General features: G+C 53.6%; 2 protein-coding genes across 4 annotated transcripts in view; one reads left to right on the forward strand and one right to left on the reverse strand.

The window, feature by feature from the left end:
* The first annotated feature begins 2,891 nt into the window (after positions 1–2,891).
* On the forward strand, positions 2,892–14,730 carry LOC131835788 (cholesterol side-chain cleavage enzyme, mitochondrial). 2 transcript variants are annotated; one of them, XM_059180408.1, is made up of 9 exons: positions 2,892–3,216; positions 6,343–6,498; positions 8,057–8,256; positions 9,076–9,279; positions 9,942–10,099; positions 12,835–13,001; positions 13,253–13,361; positions 13,853–14,050; positions 14,520–14,730. In XM_059180408.1, the coding sequence occupies exons 1-9, from the start codon at positions 2,948–2,950 to the stop codon at positions 14,649–14,651; spliced, it is 1,593 nt and encodes a 530-aa protein (XP_059036391.1). In that variant the 5' UTR covers positions 2,892–2,947; the 3' UTR covers positions 14,652–14,730. The 2 variants fall into 2 exon arrangements, with proteins under 2 accessions (XP_059036391.1, XP_059036392.1); XM_059180409.1 differs by having other exon boundaries at positions 13,283–13,361.
* A 1,814-nt stretch (positions 14,731–16,544) lies between these two features.
* Positions 16,545–18,586, reverse strand: part of CCDC33 (coiled-coil domain containing 33) — an 84,931-nt gene continuing 82,889 nt past the window's right edge. The window contains exons 17-19 of one of the 2 annotated variants that reach the window (XM_059180410.1): positions 18,407–18,508; positions 17,840–17,926; positions 16,545–17,524 (exon numbers count right to left, since the gene is read on the reverse strand). In XM_059180410.1, the coding sequence (XP_059036393.1) occupies positions 17,336–17,524; positions 17,840–17,926; positions 18,407–18,508 (378 nt within the window). In that variant the 3' untranslated portion in view covers positions 16,545–17,335. The remainder of the gene's footprint in view (positions 17,525–17,839; positions 17,927–18,406; positions 18,509–18,586) is intronic. The other variant, XM_059180411.1, reaches the window with a different exon arrangement.

Here is an 18,586-nt window from a genome sequence, read left to right on the forward strand (position 1 = left end):
ACTCGATCCCGGAACGTGAGATCATGACCTGAGCCGAAGGCAGCGGCTTAACCCACTGAGCCACCCAGGTGCCCCTAAGAACATGTTTTTAACCAGGGTTTGTGTTTATCTCAGGATGGCGTAGTCATGTGCACTAGTGTTGGTGGTCCTCATAACAAACCTCAGCTGCCTGCTTTCCTGACCCAAGTGACGCTGGAAAAGTTTCCTGTTTCTGCCTTGAGGCGGAGTATAGAATCCTCAGTGACAGAGTCTTCAAAAAACCCAGTCTGGGAGCATTTGTGTCTGGGCAGCCCCACCTGGATGTCCAGCAGGTTTTCACGGAAGCTGAGACCACTTTCATCGGCCCCATATATAGGGAGAGGCTACTGGCTGCCGCCTAGACCAGCGGACAGAGGTTTGGGTGTGGCTGTCACCCTTGCTGGGACCCACTGGGCTAACTGCTGCCCCTTCCCAGCCAGGGGGCAGTGACCCATACAGCCTCTGGGGACCAAGTCTGCGGGGGGTGGGGGGTGTTGGTGGCAGGGGAGGGCTTGGGGGGGCGTGCCCTGCTCCTAGTGACTATTTGCTTTCCTTTTTCCCAGGGGACTTCCTTCTCCTTCCCCCTTACCTTAGGGAGAGGGAGTGACCCCTGAGCTTGGGCTGGGTTTAATGCCTACCTGGTGAGGCTGTGTCCTCTTTGGAAAGGCCCATTGTTTTTTTTATAGGTGAAAGAGTCTGTTAGAAAGGGTTTGTTTTGTTTGTTTGTGTTTTTTTACATTTTTATTGCAGTAACTTATATTCCAAAAAATGCAAATATTACAAATGTATAGGTGAGGTGAATTTTTACATATGTAAATACACAGATCAAGACAGAGAGCTTTTCCAGCACTCCAGCAAGTTCTCTCAGCCCTGCCCTGGTCATTACCGCACAAGAGAAACGATAATTTTCTTTCATTTTTTTTTAAAGACATGGAGGAGATTTAAAAACAAAAAAGATTTATTTATTTATTTGAGAGAGAGCGCACGTGTGTTGGGGGGAGGGGCAAAGAGAAAGCACCCCACTGGGCTCAACACGGGCCACCAGCCCAGGACCCTGAGATCATGACCTGAGCTGAAGTCAAGAGTCGGACACCTAACGAGCCCCTGCACCCCAAGAGGGCATCTAACACCACACGCTCATTTCCCCAATTCTCCCACTTCACTGGGGGCGGAGTCCCACAGCACCTGCCCTTCTGCTGGGTTCTTTCACTCAATGTTAGAGGCTTGGGAGATTTTGATTTTTTTTGTTCCTTTTCCTTAGTGTTCTACAATGAGCAACCTTGACTGTAATTTAGTTTATTTCTTAATAGTAGTATTTTAAAAAATAATGATAACAATACTTGCCACTTATAACATTTTCAGAAAATACAGGCTTTGTGTTTTTGTTTTTGTTTTTCCAAGCAGAAAAAGTAGAACTTTAAAAATTGGAGAACTGACCCTATGCCCTAGCAATTGCACTGTTGAGTATTTACCCCAAAGAAACAAATGTAGTGATCTGAAGGGACAGGTGCACCCCAATGTTCATAGCAGCAATGTCCACAATAGCCAAACTATGGGAAGAGCCCAGATGTCCACCGACAGGTGAATGAATAAAGAAGATGTGGTTCATATATACAATGGAATATTACTCAGCCATCAAAAAGTGAAATCTTACCATTTACAATGACGTGGATGAAATTAGAGGGTATTATGCTAAGTGAAATAAGTCAATCAGAGAAAGACAATTATCATATGATCTAAATGATGTGTGGAATTTAGAACCAAAACAGGATCATAGGGGAAGAGAGGAAAAAATAAAACAAGAGGAAACCAGAGCAGGAGACAAACCTTAAGAAACTCTGAAACTCTCAAACTGAGGGTTGCTGGATAACTGGATGTGGACATTAAGGGGGGGTGGGGGTAACCAGGTGTGGACATTAAGGAGGACACGTGATATAATGAGCACTAGGTGTTATGCAAGACTGATGAATCACTAGACCTCTGAAACCAATAATACATTACATGTTAATTGAATTTAAATTTTTTTAAAAAAGGGGAACTGTTTAAAAATAGTTTATAATAATCAGTCTCTATATCTACATATCTATGTATCTATCATCTTTTATAAGAAAGGGCTGCCCAAGAGCTGCATGGTGGCTCTCACCTCCTTCTGGGTCCCTCATAAGCACCCCTAACCCCAGGTTGTCTGCCCAACCTCAGGGATGTCTGCCAGCAGCTGGGTCCCACTGTAGGCGGAAGCAGGAGGCCCCAGCAGAGGAAAGGCACAAACCTGACTGTTAGGGCCGATTTAATGTTAAAACCTGTTTAACTATTAGGGCCTGCTTAGCCAGAAAGACTCCATATTGTTGTTTAGATCTAAAGACTTCATTCCGGGAATAAACGCCCCAGTAGTTCCTGGTATGGTTCTGGGTGTTGATTCCGGGAGTAAATGCCTCCCGGAATACAATAGAAGCCACTGTAACTTGGGGTCTGCGGTTATGCCCTATAAAACCAGCCTGTGAGATCGGGACGGGGTCACCCTCTTCGGAGGTGGCCCTGGCTGGTCAGTCTGACTTCTGATGCCTGGCATAAAAATAAAGTTTTGCCTTACTTTCAATTTGTATCAGTCTCGCTCCTTTGATAACAGACCCCAAAACTGACCACTTCAGGGGCCTACTGGGGCTGACAGTAAGGACACAGATTAGGGGGGTGTCTCCTTGTGCTTTGGGAAGTCTCTCTGGTGGCAGAAATCCCAGTCGGAGCCTTGGCACACCAAGTCTGGGAGGGGCTGTGTGTGGGCTGGAGCCAATAGGAGAAGGAGGGAGGCTTTGTCAGCTCACTTAGCCTTGAGCTGGTGCTTATAAGCTGGACCTTGGGGACCCAGGGCCTGAGTCACCCCAGCAGTCCTGCTGTGGTGCAAGCAAGTGTTGCAGCCGCTGTGGGGGACGGCATGCTGGCCAAGGGGCTTCCTCTTCGCTCAGTCCTGGTCAAAGGCTGCCCGCCGGTCCTGTGCACCATGCGGGAGGGTCCGGGGCATCCCAGGATGCCCACTGGGGAGGGGGCCAGTATCTCCACTCAGATTCCTCGCCCCTTCAATGAGATCCCCACCCCTGGAAACAATGGCTGGCTAAATCTGTACAATTTCTGGAGAGAGATGGGCTCACAGAAAATCCACTACCACCAGGTCCAGAACTTCCAGAAGTATGGCCCCATTTATAGGTAAGCCTGGCAGTGTGGGGCTGGTGGGATAGGGAGTTGGAGGGGCCTGGGAAGCCTTGCTGGACTCCCCTTCCCCAAAGGTTTGGCCCTCCATTCCAGCCTCTTGTCTACTTTTTTTTTTTTTTTTTTTAAAGAGGGTGGGTAGGGGCAGAGTTGGAGAATTCTAAGCAGGCTCCCTGCCCAGCATGGAGCACGACACGGGGCTCGATCTCACGACCCTGAGATCACGACCTGAGCCAAAATCAAGAGTCAGACACTTAGCTGACTGTGCCACCCAGGTGCCCCTGCTCTTATCTACCGCTGACTTGATTTCTCTCATGCCCAAGGATGGTGGCAGAAGGAAGAAGGCTTCCCAGAGAGTGAGTTCTGTTCCCAGCCCCGAGGCCTCACTGCTGCTCAGGTCCTACACCCTCTGAAGCTTACCTGGGGGGAGGTGGGGGAGGCTCAGTTCACTGCCTTCCTACAGCCATTATCCTCAAGACACCTTGGAAGGTAAAGTTGTCACCCCCACTGTCAGAGGCAACTGAGGCCCGGAGGGGTGGGCATTCTTCCCCCTGTCGCCCAGCTAGATCCCTGTCCAGCTGGGATGCTGGCCTCCCTTCTCAGCCCCAGGCAGATCTGGAACAGCTGATTTTGTCCCCTCCACTCAGCCTGGCTAGAGCTCCAACTTTCCAAGCATCTGCCTTGGTTTCTGCCAGGAGGAAGGACACAGAAAGGTCATTTAGCCTCTGAATGGGGCGGGGGTCTGAGGGCGGGAGGTCTCAGGTGCTTAAGCTTCAAGCCATACCTGGGTTCTGTTCTGAGGGGACACTTAAGGGGTAAGGGATGGTGGAGGTGTCAGCTGGGGGCAGGGAGGGGACACCAGGAGGGGCAGTGCGTTTTCCTTTAAGTGAAAGGGTCAAGGTAGGGAAAGGGCACTGATGGGCTATGTTGGCTGGCTTGTTGGTGGGCTTGGGGTGGGAGGGCAGGCATGTTTTCTAAGGGTCCAGCTGGTCATTCTTCCCCCCGCCCCACACACAAGCCCTTTAGAAATCTGAAGTGTCTTTCCTACAGCTGGTTGGAGGCAGGGAGCTCCCGGGCTGAGTGCCAGGTTTGGAAGAAGGTGGCTTCTCACTTCCAGGAGATGGTCTGTTATCCCCTGCTTTCTTCTCCTTTCTTCCTCTTCCTTCTTTCCTCCTCCTCTTCCCCTGCTTCCTCTCCCTCTGGTAGGAACAAGGCTTCTTTGATCAAGCCCCTTTCTGTTTTCTGAGTCACTATCGTCTGAGCCTCTTGTCACGTCCTTGAATTTGATGTTCACTATTCACATTTTACAGATGGAGAAACTGAGGCCGGGAAGGAGAGGGGTCTTGCCAAGGTCACACAGCTCATCAGGGCAAAGCCAGGGCTACTTTCGGAGCCATAACGGTCTGACTCCTAGTTCGGTGTCAGTGTTCATGGCTCAGAAATTATAAACTTCTGAATACATGTGATTAAGCAATTCAGAAAAAATATGGGCAAGTGCAAATGGAAATTGCAGTCAGATGGAATCTCGATGTTGATAATATTTATGTAGCATAGAGAATGTGAATATACGAGGTATGCTGTTTGGCGGGGTCCCACAAGGACATCTAGATGACTTCTTTCCTCTTTTTGCTCTTTAATATGATTTTATTTATTTATTTATTTATTTATTTATTTATTTATTTATTTTAAAGCTTTTTATTTATTTATACAACAGACAGAGATCACAAGTAGGCAGAGAAGCAGGCAGAGAGAGAGGAGGAAGCAGGCTCCCTCTCAGCTGAACAGAGAGTCCGATGCGGGCCTCAATCCCAGGACCCTGGGATCATGACCTGAGCCGAAGGCTGAGGCTTTAACCCACTGAGCCACCCAGGCACCCTTTAATATGATTTTAAAAAGGCAGCACAGTAGTCCATAGTGTGGATAAGCCCTCTGATTGAAGCCAGCCTTGTAAAGTGGACATCTAGCCTGCTCTGGGATATTTTGCTATTTGACAACTTGTTTATCCATCGCACACATCAGATCACTGCCTTGGGCTAGATTCCCAGAGTTGGAATTGGTAGTAATAATAGCTGTTCAAGGATTTTGCTGAGCTGGGGGTGGGGGATGGAGATGGTGGTGTTAGGACACTTGGAAAAACACTGAGGCAATCTTCTGGGAGGCCATGGACGGGGCCCCAGGGGACTTGGGAAGGGAGGATGGGGCTTAATGGGTCAGTGGTTAAAGAGCACTCTCCCTCTCCCTCCTCCCCTCCCCTCCCCTCTCCTCCCCTCTCCTCTCCCCTTCTTTCCTCTCTTTCTCCCTCCTTCCTCCCTCCCTCCCTTTGAGGAAGGGGGAGTCCAGAGAACTTGGCTTATACCTGTATGTTTTTACATTTTGCCTTATAGTGTATCTTGAATTAACTTTCTTACGCAAAAGGCAGAAGCCCACGAGAAGTGGACTTTTCTGCCGTTTCCACAGAGACCATCTACAAAGTGCTTTGTGACATATATCTGTCCTCGAGGCCCGAGGCTTTACTGTGGTTTTGTTGAAGAGAGGCAAATTGGCTTATTGGAATCCAAGGAGAGGCAGGGTGGCCTTTCCCAGCATTTCCATCCTAGAGCCTAGAAGGGATTGGCTGGCCCGGTGAGTGGACTGCCAAACAAGCCGTCTATACTGAGCCACTCCAGGGGCGAGTGACCACGCTGTTTCTGAGCTCTGCAGTGGGTGTGATGGGGGAGGGTGCTGAGGGTGTGGACACATAGGAAGAGAAGCATGGAAAGAAGGACTTGATGGTCCTTGGGGGAAGGGGGGTAGGGGGAGGGGGTGCTGGTCCTGGGGACATGGCCTGGTAGGACAACAGCTACTGGGATGAGGAGCAAATGCTGGAACTTGGAGAATGCCCTTGCAGGGTCCCATGCACAGACTTTATCATCTGGTCCTTCAGCAACCCCGTATCCCTATTTTATAGAAAAGGATAGTGGGGCTCAGAGAAGGTGAGCGATTTGCCTCAGGTCACACAGCAAGGAGGCTGTGGAAGGAGGATCCACCCTCAGGACCATTTGTCCTGTCAATTATACCATTCCTGCCCAGGGCCTGCTTGGCTTTCCTGGAATCTGCTATAGCTCTTCTCATCCGTTCCTCCAGGGAGAAGCTGGGCAGCGTGGAATCGGTTTATATCATCGACCCTGAAGATGTGGCCCTCCTCTTTAAATGTGAGGGTCCCACACCAGAACGATTTTGCATCCCGCCCTGGGTAGCCTATCACCAGTATCACCAGAGACCTCTCGGAGTCCTGTTGAAGTGAGTCTTGGGCCATCTCCCAGGGGCTGGCGGGAGATGACAGGGACACGCTTGCCTTGCCCTTTCTGGCTGTGGCCTCTAGGCAAATTCCTGGCATCTTCCTGTCTCCATAAACAGCTGCCGGGGAACTACACCTCCAGCCTTCAGGGAAGTGCTCAGGTTGAAGATTGTAATGAGTAAATAAAGCCCCAGAAAAGTTCTCACTGATTGGCTCACTCATTAAGTCCCATCTTATTGAGCACCAACGATGTGCCAGGCTCCGGGGTACAGTGACAAGTAGGGCAAGGCCCCGTCACCGTGAGTCTACAGGGGCAATGAGAAACACAGACAAGTCCGTGTATTTAAGAGTAACCGATACCACATTCCCCCAAATTGCTCAAAAAAATTTAAAATGTGCATGTCAGGTGTTGCTGAGGATACAGAGAGACAAGAGCTCTTGTAGCTTGCTAGTGGTGGTGAAGGCTGGTGCCGTTGTTTCAGAAAATGGTTGGACACTCCCTCCGGCACTTGGATATTCCCCTCCCCACCAGACAGCAGTCTCTGCTCGGGGATAGACCTCCCGGGAACGGAACCGGGAATGGAACCGGAACGAGAGCTAGAATGTTTGCGGCAGTGCTGTTCCCACAGCCAAGCCCAGGAAGCCAGCTAAACGCCCAACGGGAGTGAGCATGAATGAGTGCAGAGGCCCACACCAGTCACAGTGAATGGACTCAGTGACCAGCAGCGATCCAGATGATACTTAAAAATATAAAATCAGTGGAAAAAGCAAATCACGACAGCCTTTTTAAGAAGCTGAAAACAAGTATACTATTTAAGACGGATAAAATCATATTCAAAAGCAAGCAAGGGAGTCAGGCTGGCGGTCCCCTGGGCCAGGGAGACAGCAGGTGGGAGGAGCCTCAGGTCCTCTAAGGTACTGTCGCTACAGGTGGCACATCTAAGCTACTGTTAAGTTCTAGTTTCCGTGTTGCCTGGTGGGTTTGTAAAAACATCCTTACAAACAAGCAAAGCCCTAAAACTACAAAGAGGGCTTTGCACAGATCTATTTTCGAGTGTGGGCCGTTTAAGCTGAAGTTTCTCACTAACCCACTTCAGGGCACCTGAGGTCCCCCACCAGTGTCAGTAATGGGACACGTTGTGGGGGGTGTAGAAGGAGAGATCGGTCAGTTGTGTCTCTGCAATGGCAGGTGAGACAGTGACCTAGAGGGGCGCTGGAATGGTAGGAGCTGAGCCTCAGTCCAGAGGAAGGGAAGGCAAGCCTGCTGGGAGGCAAACAGTGGAGGATTTGCAAGTTACTTAGAGGTGCTAAGAATAGGACCTCCTGGCCACAGCAGCCGCAGAGGGAGTGGAGGAGGGATGGGGGATTTGTTCTCCTTCACCCTCTTTCTCCCTATCCCCTCCCCCAGGCCAGGCAACAGCTGGGAGATGGGAGGCCCAGGGCATTGTGGGTAGAAGTGAGTGCGGGCTCTGAGCTGTGGCTCAGCCGAGTCAGCCCTCTCTGTGTTTGCCAGGCGTGGGGTCTGTGACAGTCAGGGCCTGAGGGCCTGTGTTTTCTCAGGAAGTCAGGAGCTTGGAAGAAAGACCGGCTGGTCCTGAACCAGGAGGTGATGGCCCCAGAGGCCATAAAGAACTTCATTCCACTGCTGGATCCAGTGTCTCAGGACTTTGTCAAAGTCCTACACCGGCGCATCAAGCAGCAGGGCTCCGGAAAGTTCTCAGGGGACATCAGTGACGATCTGTTTCGCTTCGCCTTTGAGTGTAAGGGGCTTTTGTCTACCTGGCAGTGGTCCTGTGGGTGGGAGAACCCATCCTCCTACCTGAAGACCCAGTATGGATCCTGAAGAAGTATTGGCGTTGGCTTCTGGGATGAGCTGCTGGATCCATCTTCTACCTCTCTCTCTCCTGGGACATTGACATTCGGGGTCTGGGAGGGGAAGAGAGGGTTGGGTGGTTAATCTGAATTTTTGGTATTTGGTATTTGAGGATGTGTAGGAGTTTTACAGATAGGGTAAGGAGGTCAGAGAGTATGGGCAGAGGGAACAGTGTGGGTGAAGGCCTCATGGCTTGATGGGGATCATGGGGTCACTGCAGATTTGGGATGTCCAGAGTTTGATACGAAATCAACATTCAAATTCCTGACCCAGTAGGCGCTAGGTGTCTTCTGGGCTGTGAATGGCTTATTACCAGGGCTGTGTTCCCGAGTCTCCTGTCTGACCTGTTTCAGGAAATAGCCAGTTCGGTCAATTATGGATGAGAAATCTGTGTCTTCCTAGGAGGAAAGCCCAGAGGGTGCTCAGGGTGCTGGGGGAGGAGTAGGGGGAGCCATTTCAGCCCCTCCCGTGCCCTTTCCCAGCTCTGCTGGAGACTCTGCTTCCCACCACACCTCTTCCACGTGCCCCTCTCAAGGACCCGAGTGGTCGCCAGCCTTGCAATTTCAGCCTTTGGGGACTCAGGCTTCAGTTTCTTGATGAAAGAGCCTGAGGTTGGGCACGGGAAATCCTGTGTGTTGGCGGGGGTGGTGGTGAGGTTCCTGGGAGCTGCAGCCCTCAGAAGGGGCCCTTCTGCTCCCCTCTACAGCCATCACCAACGTCATGTTTGGGGAGCGCCTGGGGATGCTGGAGGAGAGAGTGGACCCTGAGGCCCAGCGGTTCATCGATGCTGTCTACCAGATGTTCCATACCAGCGTGCCCATGCTCACCTTTCCCCCGGAACTGTTCCGTCTATTCAAGACCAAGACCTGGAGAGACCATGTGGCTGCCTGGGATGTGATTTTCAATAAAGGTGAAGACTGTATCTTGGGTAGCCAGGTCTGGGAGTCAGGAGAGCCCTGTCCACCTTGGAGGGTGGGAAACCCAGGCCTGGGACTGGGGAGAGAGAGAGGTAAGAAGCCCCTGTCCTTTGGTGGGTAGACACGGGAGGCAGGGAGGTTCTGGAACCCTGGCCATGGAGGGCTAAAGCCTGGCTATTGGAGATGGTTCGATTTTTCTGGAGAAAGAGGATCAGAACCATTACTCTTTTCTTCGAGAGGAGCCCAGGATCCCCAGAGGGTTAAGGACCAGTGCTTCAGACACAGCTGTGCTTGGTGACAGCTTAGGACTTTGGTGGGAGAGATCTGTAAGGCAGGGTAAAATAGGTCGACTGGGGTGTGGTGCTGAGGCCAGACCTGGAGTCAAATCCACACTGCCCCTGACACCCCATGCATGACCTTGGGCAAGTCACTACCCTTTTGGACTTCTGTTTCCTTATCTGTAAAATGGGAATGGCATCACTTACCGCCGAGAGCTAGGATCAGGTATTAGATGGTGACGAAGGTTTTAACAGAGTGTGTGTGCTCAGCAAAGGGGCCGCTGGAAAGCTGGGTCCCCGAACCCTCAGCCCTCGGTACCGCCTCCCACTTTCCCTCCCACCCGCACAGAGCTCATTTCTTTTCCCATCCTGCACAGCCGAGATCTACACCCAGAACTTCTACTGGGACCTGAGGCAGAAGAGAGACGTCAACAATTACCCGGGTATCCTCCACCGCCTCCTAAAAAATAACAAGCTGCTCTTTGAGGACGTCAAGGCCAATATCACAGAGATGTTGGCCGGGGGTGTGGACACGGTGAGGTGACCCTCAGCACATCCTGTCCCTTCTTGGGCCCTGGGCCCCTTCCCTGCCAGTCCACTCCATCGCCTGGGGTGGGTCTTCCTTTCCTGGCTGCATTTCTTAAATATTGATCTCCTAGAAGGCTGGGGTCACATCCAACACCCATGGAGCTCGCCTTGAGGCTGATCCACCATTTTCTCTTTGCTTGTGAGAAGGGAGCATCTAGGTGGAGGTGGTGGGGCTGTGCATGGGGTCACACAGTGAGAAGGGAGAAGCCCTCCAATCACAGGTGGAGAACACAGAGCATTGGATTCAGGAAGGCAGGCAGGCCCTCCGAAGAGCTGGGAGCCAGTGGAATTTGCCCTGGGCTCTCGTTGTCTCCCGTCCTCCCCACTCCAGATCTCAGTCCCCCTTGGCACCCCCAGCGCCTGAGGGCATTCTCTGTGGTGCCTCCCTTGGGTCTTTTCCACAGGCAGGATGATACCCCAGAAACTTCTGGAATGACAAAATGTCTGGCCTTGTGTCCCTCCCTTCTCCCAATACCATCTGCTGTGAGAGTGAGGGTTAACTATTTAGTGTTTATTAGTTATTAGTTGGGATTCGGGCACTGAGACTATAAAGATGAATATGAGAGACCTCAAAGGTCCCATATGGCTCAGAGAGGAAGGGGCTATCAGTGCTGGCGCTGCCATAACAGAATTAAAAAACAACTTTAAAGATTTTATTTATTTATTTGATAGAGCGAGATCACAAGTAGGCAGAGAGGCAGGCAGAGAGAGAGAGAGAGGAGGAAGCAGAGAGCCCGATGTGGGGCTTGATCCCAGGACCCTGAGATCATGACCTGACCTAAATCAGAACTTTATTCTCTCGCAGTTCTGGAGCTAGAAGCCCAGATCCCTGTGGCGGGGCGGGTTTCTTCTGAGGCCTCTCCGTGGCTCGTGGATAGCTGTCTTCTCCCTGTGTCTTCACATGGTCTGTGTGCCTGCCTGTGGCCTAATCTCTTCTTAGAAGCATCCCAGTCCTATTAATTAGGGACAACGCCCCCCCCCCCCAGGACCTCATTTTACCTTCGCTCTGCAAAGGGCCCTATCTCCTGATACAGTCCCATTGTGAGGTACTGGGGATGGGGGTTAGGACTTCAACCTAGGAGCTTGGTGGGGACATGACCCACCCTGTGACAAGGAGGCAGCCCGCGCCCAAGGGACTACGTCACCATGCTGTACGGCCCAATAGCCGGGCAAGTGCCAAGGAAGAGAGAGGAGCAGGAGAGTTTCTGGACCAGGGAGAAGCAGGTGTCAAATCCCCCGTGGTAGTAACTTTCTGGTCCAGGTGTCATCTTTGTGTTGTGCTCTAACACAGGACTGTGGGTCTATGGGACAGGCTGCAGATGAGCCTTTGAGTGTATTTTAAACATGGTCAGTAATGTAGAAGACCTCTTCCAAACTGCTCGCCTGCACCAAAGCAGGAGTCCTTGGGTAGCATTTATGAAGCCTGTCCTATATGGCAGGCAGGGGTCTAAGTTTTTCATACATATTAACTCATTGAGTATTCCCAGATGGCACTGGTAGATGTGTTACTATTACCCCTCAGTGTTAGATGAGGAAACTGAGGCACAGAAAGCTCAAGTCACTTAGTCAAGGTTACATAGCCAGGAACTTTTTACTACTTTATTAAACAAGTATCTCCCTGAGTAGCCACTCGTGTGTCAGACCTGGAGATAATGAGACAAATACACACGTTTGCTCCAAGTCTTAAAGACAGAGTAGTACATCCTTGCTTCCTGGTTTGGGGAGGGGAATTCTAGAAAGAGGAAATGGCAGGAGGAAGACTTCTGGGCTTTGGGAGCTGCGTGTAGCTCTGTGCAGCTAGAGCGGGAGGGGCATGTCAGAGAGAGGGGAGCAGTGGGGCTGGGAGTGGTGGGCAGGTGTTGGGGGGGTCCTGTGGGTCAGGCACTTGCTTCTGGGGCCATGTAAGGGTTTTAAGCCGAGAGGTGACTACCTGGCATTTTTTCCCCGAGTGCGCCTGCTAGAGGGAAGGAGGAGAGTGTCCAAACCTCTTGGACAAAAATAAGATCCCTAGTAATGACATGTCCTGGCCGTAAGAGGGAGGATGGCTTCCACCTAAGGTCCTACCACTGAAGAGTCTGCAGCTGTGGAGCTTGACCGGTGACCCTCATACCTCCAGCGTAGGGCTAATGGTCACTGCCTCTGCCTAATGCCCAGCTGAGCTGATTCGTCTTGGGATAAGCCCATGCTAACTGCAACACCGATGGGAGAAAGGTCGGGCACTTCTGCTTTCAGTATCTTTGGGCCTCACTTTATTTTATGCTCCCATAGCCAAAGGCCAAGGTTTAGGGGAAGGTCTAGTGGGAGAGGGGTGGAATGGCCATCATTTGGGATGACAACCCTTACAGAAGTAGGATTTAGCTTCCAAAGCCCTCTGGGGTCCTCTGGAAGAAGACATTGGCTGTATGGCTGACTCCACGGGCTGGGGAAACAGGTGGGCTCTGGTGACGAGGACAGGGACAAGCGCTGCCCAGACATTTCTGCTCTGGGGGGTGAGAAAGGCTTTTTTCAACCTTCTCCTTTAGAATTTTGTTTTGCTTTTGTGGATGGTGGTCTCTGGATACAAGGAGGAGGAGGGTGGGCAGAGATGCTTGGAAATGAAAGTTGAGCATAGGTTTAAATGTTCCAAGAGTGACAAGTCCCCCTTCTCTTCCACCCCCCACCCCTACCCCCACCCCCCACCAGACATCCATGACTCTGCAGTGGCACCTCTATGAGATGGCACGCAGTTTGAGGGTGCAGGAGATGCTGCGGGAGGAGGTCCTGGCCGCCCGGCGCCAGGCCCAGGGAGATGTGAGCGCGATGCTGCAGCTGGTCCCACTCCTCAAAGCTAGCATCAAGGAGACACTGAGGTAAGCTCGCCCCTCCCTGCCTGCCCTCCTCATCCCCCAGATCCCTGGGCAGAGCACAAGGGAGGGGATTGGTGGCAGGCAGCAAGAGGTCGGGCGGGTGCGGCGGGGGGGGGGGGGGGGGGAGACAGCTGGGAATGGGGGAGGGAGGAAATAAGGGTAGGGATCCTGTCTCCAGAATCCCCCCCGGGGTGCGGTGGCTGGGGCTGAGACGCCATGCGGGGTGTCCGCCATGCGGGGTGTCCGGGCTTCAGGGCATCAGCCCTGAATGTTTCTTCTGGCAGGATCCACCCCATCTCTGTGACCCTGCAGCGGTATCTTGAAAATGATTTGGTTCTTCGGAATTACATGATTCCTGCCAAGGTAAGGGCAGCCAGGTGGGCTGCCGGCTCTGCCAGTCAGACAGAGGCGGCTGGGGGTGGACTGCAGTCGCACACAGATGGTGGTGATTGGGGTTTCTGTCCCCTCTTTCTTCCTGGAGCTGGCGGCTGGTGTCCTTGGCAGCAGCAGTCCAAGTGTGAACCAAGGGCAGGGGTACTGGGCATAGTGGGTGACCATCTCTGGAAGGTTGCCCACGTCCAGGTTACCCCATGGGCTGTCTGGGTCTTGGGAGCCCTCTGGGGCTCAGCAAAGGACAGGACAATCCCTGGGGCCATCCCTGGCCTTGAGTCTTCCAGTCAGGCCCACTGGATGGGTGAGGCTCAGGGAGGGCTGGGGCCTTTTTCAAGGTCACACAGCAGGCAGCGTCTTGTGCCGGGATGCTGGACAGCCTGCGTCAGGGTGGGAGCAGAAGCTGAGTTATGCTCCAGACTGTGAGGCCTATACACCCAGTCCTCTGTCCGTCTTGTCCCCAGACGTTGGTGCAGGTGTCCACCTATGCCATGGGCCAGGACCCCACTTTCTTCTTCAATCCGAGCAAGTTTGACCCAACTCGATGGCTGGGTAAAGACAAGAACCTCATCCACTTCCGGAACCTGGGCTTTGGCTGGGGTGTGCGACAGTGCGTGGGCCGGCGGATCGCTGAGCTCGAGATGACCCTCTTCCTCATCCACGTGAGTCCAGTCGGGGACATCGGGGCAGCCTGGGCTGACTGTGGCCTGAAGGAAGGCACTGACCCTCCTACTCCCACTTCTGCCCGGAGCCCAGGGAGCACAGGGCTGGGGGCATCAGTGTCCCTGACTTAACGCTCCTCCTCCCCCACAATTTTGGGCTAATCTACTATTGCCTCCTCTTTTGGGCTAATCTGCTTATTACCCAGGGGTGTCCCCTGGCCATCTATTCCCTCCAAGTGGTGACAGTGTGGATGTGTGGTGGGACGAGGTTTTGTCAAAGCTATAAGGCAAATCAAGGGGACGAAGCACCCAGGGTGTATTTCACGCACTGGGCCAGGTAAGCAGGAGCCTGCCCTCAGAGCTCCTCAAGTCCCACTCGACAGGCAACACCTACAGGCGAATGAGCCTGGCCCCAGAGGGGAGAGAGCCCCTTCGCATCTCTCCCCTAAGCCTACCACCTCTTTCTCAGATTCTGGAGAACTTCCGAGTTGAAATGCAACATCTCTGTGATGTGGGCACCACGTTCAACCTCATCCTGATGCCCGACCAGCCCATCTTCTTCACCTTCAGGCCCTTCAGCCAGGATCCACCCCCGGTGTGATTAGAGAGGGTGGACTCCGCCTCTGCCACCCACCAAGCCAGCAGGGGTGCTGGAGGGAGGCCCGAGGGGGTGGCACCCTAGGTGGTGTCAGCTCGTCTGTCCTCAGTCCCCCTCCCCTGCTCCTTTTGGACCAGCTCTGAGAAGAGAGAGTCCGTACTCAGGGGTCAGCTGCCCCAGCTCAGCCAGGACACCCCTCTTTCCTGCCGCCTCTTCCCCCTCTTCACCTGCCCCAGGAAGGCAATAAACGGCTGAACTACGTGATGTGTTTTCATTTCTATCTGAACCCCTGGGTTTCAATCACTCCAGTGGGGATTCTCCCTGGCCTGCGTCAATGGTGGGGTCTGAGAACGAATGAGGAAAGCCCGAGGCAGCTGCGCTTGAAGCCCTCTCTGCTGGGACTCCTGCCCCCTACAGCAGCTCAGGAGCCAGTAGGGTCGATCTCCATGTTGCCTGGGGTAGAGGTGAGGCAGGGCAGGCCGGCGGTGGGCTGTTGCCACCGTGCGGGGGCTACCAGAGCCATAGGCAGAGGGACAAAGGACCTTGTTTCTGTTGAAGGCATAGGGTGGCCTGAGAGGTGTGGGCCGACCTGGCTTCTAGGTAGGGTCGCCTAGCAAGAGTGAGGCTCTGATTGGCTGGACCTTGGGTGGGAATTCCCTGTGGGGTTCTGAGACTTCCTGCCAAGGCCCAGCTAGAGTTCTGGGGGAGGCTAAGGCTGAGTGAGTGAGTGAGGGTCTGGTGTGAGGCGGCTGACCTAGAGAATAAGAGGCCAGCATGCTTTCTTTACCCCACCTGACCTTTCTCTGGGCTTCTCAAGGCCTCAGCTTCTTGTTCTAAGGAGACATGCCCACTTATCCAAGCTCTGGGCAGTAGGCGAGAAGACTGTGGCTCAGTCTGGTTCGTTATTTGGACTGTCGGGCACTGGTCCCAATTTCGGTCCTCTTAACCCTGTCTGAGTTTCGTAACTTCCTGACCTCACCCAGTGCCTGATCCCTCCTGGCCTTCCGCTAGCCAGGTCTAAGTCCTGCAGGCAGATGGGGGAAGTTAACCTTGCTCAGGACAGTGGCCCTGTGGCCTTGGTCTCTTCTATGAGCATCTGCAGGCTCTGAGTCCACTCTCGGAGCCTTTCTTCTTTTCCCTACCATGCAGTCCTTTCTTACTGGCTTTCTCTTTGCTTCCCGCTTCCTTTCTCTTCTCTGGGCCTGAGTTGTCTTTGACTCAGAAATGTTAGAGGAGGGAAAGGGCCTTAGCATCAAAGAAGGCAAGCTCTGCATGAGATAGATGGGAAAATGGAAGCCCAGAGAAGTTGCTTGGGTCACTCAAGGTCACACAGCATGCTTGTAGCTGGAATTTAGGCTTCTTGACTCTTAGTGGAGGGCTCCTTCCCAAGGCCCCATCTGCCTTCCTGTCCCTGGCTGTATTTGGACATAACATTGCTAGCTTAGCCTAGCCCAGTTAATGGGGGTATTTCACACTAATATGTAATTGATTGCCACAGGAAGGCTTTAAGTCTTTCCATTCCCAAGAAACAGATAAATCTGTTGGCTCTCCTAAAATGGTCGCTTCTGGGATAGGCAGGAGGCTATAGGGCTGTGGTGGAGGGCCCGGGTTCAGAGTGGGGTCTGGCAGGAGCAAGGTAGCCCCCTCAGCTGCCCTACTCCAGGAAAGAGGTGAATGTTCACTGACCTATGGCATTTAATCCAGTCCTCTGGGGGTTGGAATGAGACTCCCCAGCACGCAGAGAGGGGGCCCTGCTCCAACTACTCAGGTCTGCTAAGACTCAGGTCTTCTCCGAGTTTGAGGGCTTGTTGAGCTTAGTCTCCAAGCCGGGCATCAGGGGATCCAGCTTCGAGGGTCGCCTGTGGTCCTTGTCATGGGCCAAGGAGTTCTGTGGTATGCAAAGCAAAGGGAGGCGAGTACGTTCCTGCCCCCAGTGAGGGGACCCGTCAGAGTTCACCTTGCCTGGCAAGCCAGGCCTCACAGGATCCAAACACACTGGGTCATGCCTTCACTATGGGTTCCAAACCTGTTTAACTGCAGCAGGCCCACCCAGTTTCTCCAAGACTCCCTAGGTCTCAGCCGGAGAGTTTGCAAAGGCAGCCCTGTGTTCCCTGACGCCCCCCTCCCCATCCTCGTCAGGCCTTTCCTGGGGTCTGGGAAGGAGCAGAACCCTGTGGGCTCAGGAACCGGAGCCATCGGGTTGCTCTGGGAGGCTCGGGGGTCTGGGGCTGAGATGGGGCTGGGGTCTTGGGGGGAAGGGCATCTGTGAACAGAGCTATTTGTGCAGAAGAAGCCAGCAGCACTTCTCCCGGGGGCCATCCCCCCATCCCCGGCAGGTGAGCAGCACCATGGGGACTGAGAAGTTGTGCTCACGGGACAGCCTCTGGGGCCCTGGAGTGTGGTGGGGCCACAGCGATTCTGCCTGGGAGCAAACCCAGTGCTAAAGCATAGCCAGCACCAGAGCCTTCCAGAAAGGCCTGTGGGGGCAGCCCTTCATCCACGGCCATGTCCTTTTGACTCACCCCCACCCTTGGGAAGCGGGTAGTCTCGGGTGGGGGGAGCTTTCTATTCCCCTTGGGCAAGTGGGGTATGGAGACCAGGCCAGGGCTCCTGATGGTAATAGGGCAGACACTGAGCGCAGGTCTTCTGACTTCCAGTGGGGAGCAGGTCCCCCCGGACGGTTCTTCTCAGGGCCCAGGAACTTGGGGTCGAGGGTAGCCACTGCCAGCCACGCTGCCTGCACCCCACGGAGCTTGTCCAGAGAGATCACTCACGGGCAGGTCAGTGATGACGGAATTCAAGCCGTACTCTTGCTCCTGCAGCCGTATGGCCAAGTCCTGCTTCTCGCGTCCCCAGCGTCGGGCTGAGTCCTCTAACTGCAGACACGGAGAGGGACAGATGGGGACCTGCTGGGAAGCAAGGCCCATCCCTGCAAACAGGACAACCAGAGCCCAGACCGTGTGGGCTTGCTACCTTCCGGAGACGTCAGGCCAGGGGTGGGTGGGGAGGGCCACGTGACTGTCTGATTAAGGCCCAGATGGACCCTCCCTGAGGTTCCAACAACATACTGAGCCCTGACCCTGGGCACACACTGAGCCACAACTCTGGTCACACTTGGACCCTGACTCTGGTCAAGGTCTGCTGAGTGGTGAGCCCACCCAGCCTGACTAACACCTGCCTGGGTCATCTACCTGACTTTCCAGGGATAGGATCCGGCTCTGAGCTCGTTCTAGCTTGGCCAGAAGGTTGAACTTGTCGGAGGTGCTGGCAAGGAGATCCTGTGGGCAAAGTAGAAGCTTACACCAGTCCGCCATGGGGACTGCAGCCATGTAGGCTCAGGAGGCCGGGAGTTGTTGAGGCAGAGACCAACCAGGTCTGAGTTTCCAGCTCAGGTCCCCGAAGCAAAGCCTCAGACCCGGGGCCAAACCCTCATTCCTGAAGTAGACCCGAGGTGGCAGGTCACCACTGTTCTTCCCACTTACTCCCCCACTTACTAGGCAGCATCAGCGCACAGAAAGGAATCTTGGTCTTTTTGTAAAGTGAGGGCTCCCCTGTCCCTGCTCTTTACCCAGATATCCCCGCATCAGGGGTGCTTTCAAACAGAACTCACCTCCTATAAGTCCTGGGATGAAGAGATATGCCCTCCGCTGTCCCCTGCCCACCCCTCTTCTGTAATTCCAAATGTCTTGTCTTTGGGTTTGCGTAAAGCAGGGATGCCTGCAGTGGCCTTGTAGGTGGAACGGGGCTGGGGCACCCACCTGTGCGGGCAGGGCCTCTGTGCCCTTGGAGTGGCCTGGGCCATCTGTCTCTTGCAGTCTCTCTGCCAGGTCTCCTCCTGCTCCCAACTCCCTGGGGTCCACCTGGGATGGGGGAAAAGTGCTCTCCAAGGCTCAGAGAGGCTGGTGTGGAGTCCAAGTGCAGGTTAGCCAGGTGGCAAA

Source organism: Mustela lutreola, chromosome 7, assembly GCF_030435805.1.
Source record: "Mustela lutreola isolate mMusLut2 chromosome 7, mMusLut2.pri, whole genome shotgun sequence".
Classification (NCBI taxonomy): domain Eukaryota; kingdom Metazoa; phylum Chordata; class Mammalia; order Carnivora; family Mustelidae; genus Mustela; species Mustela lutreola.

Excerpts from the sequence above, each read along its gene's own strand:
- LOC131835788 (XM_059180408.1), top strand. The coding sequence starts at position 2,948 with ATGCTGGCCAAGGGGCTTCCTCTTCGCTCAGTCCTGGTCAAAGGCTGC. Across the intron at positions 6,499-8,056 it reads CCTCTCGGAGTCCTGTTGAA|GAAGTCAGGAGCTTGGAAGA; the intron begins GTGAGTCTTGGG and ends GTGTTTTCTCAG. Across the intron at positions 10,100-12,834 it reads TGGCCGGGGGTGTGGACACG|ACATCCATGACTCTGCAGTG; the intron begins GTGAGGTGACCC and ends ACCCCCCACCAG.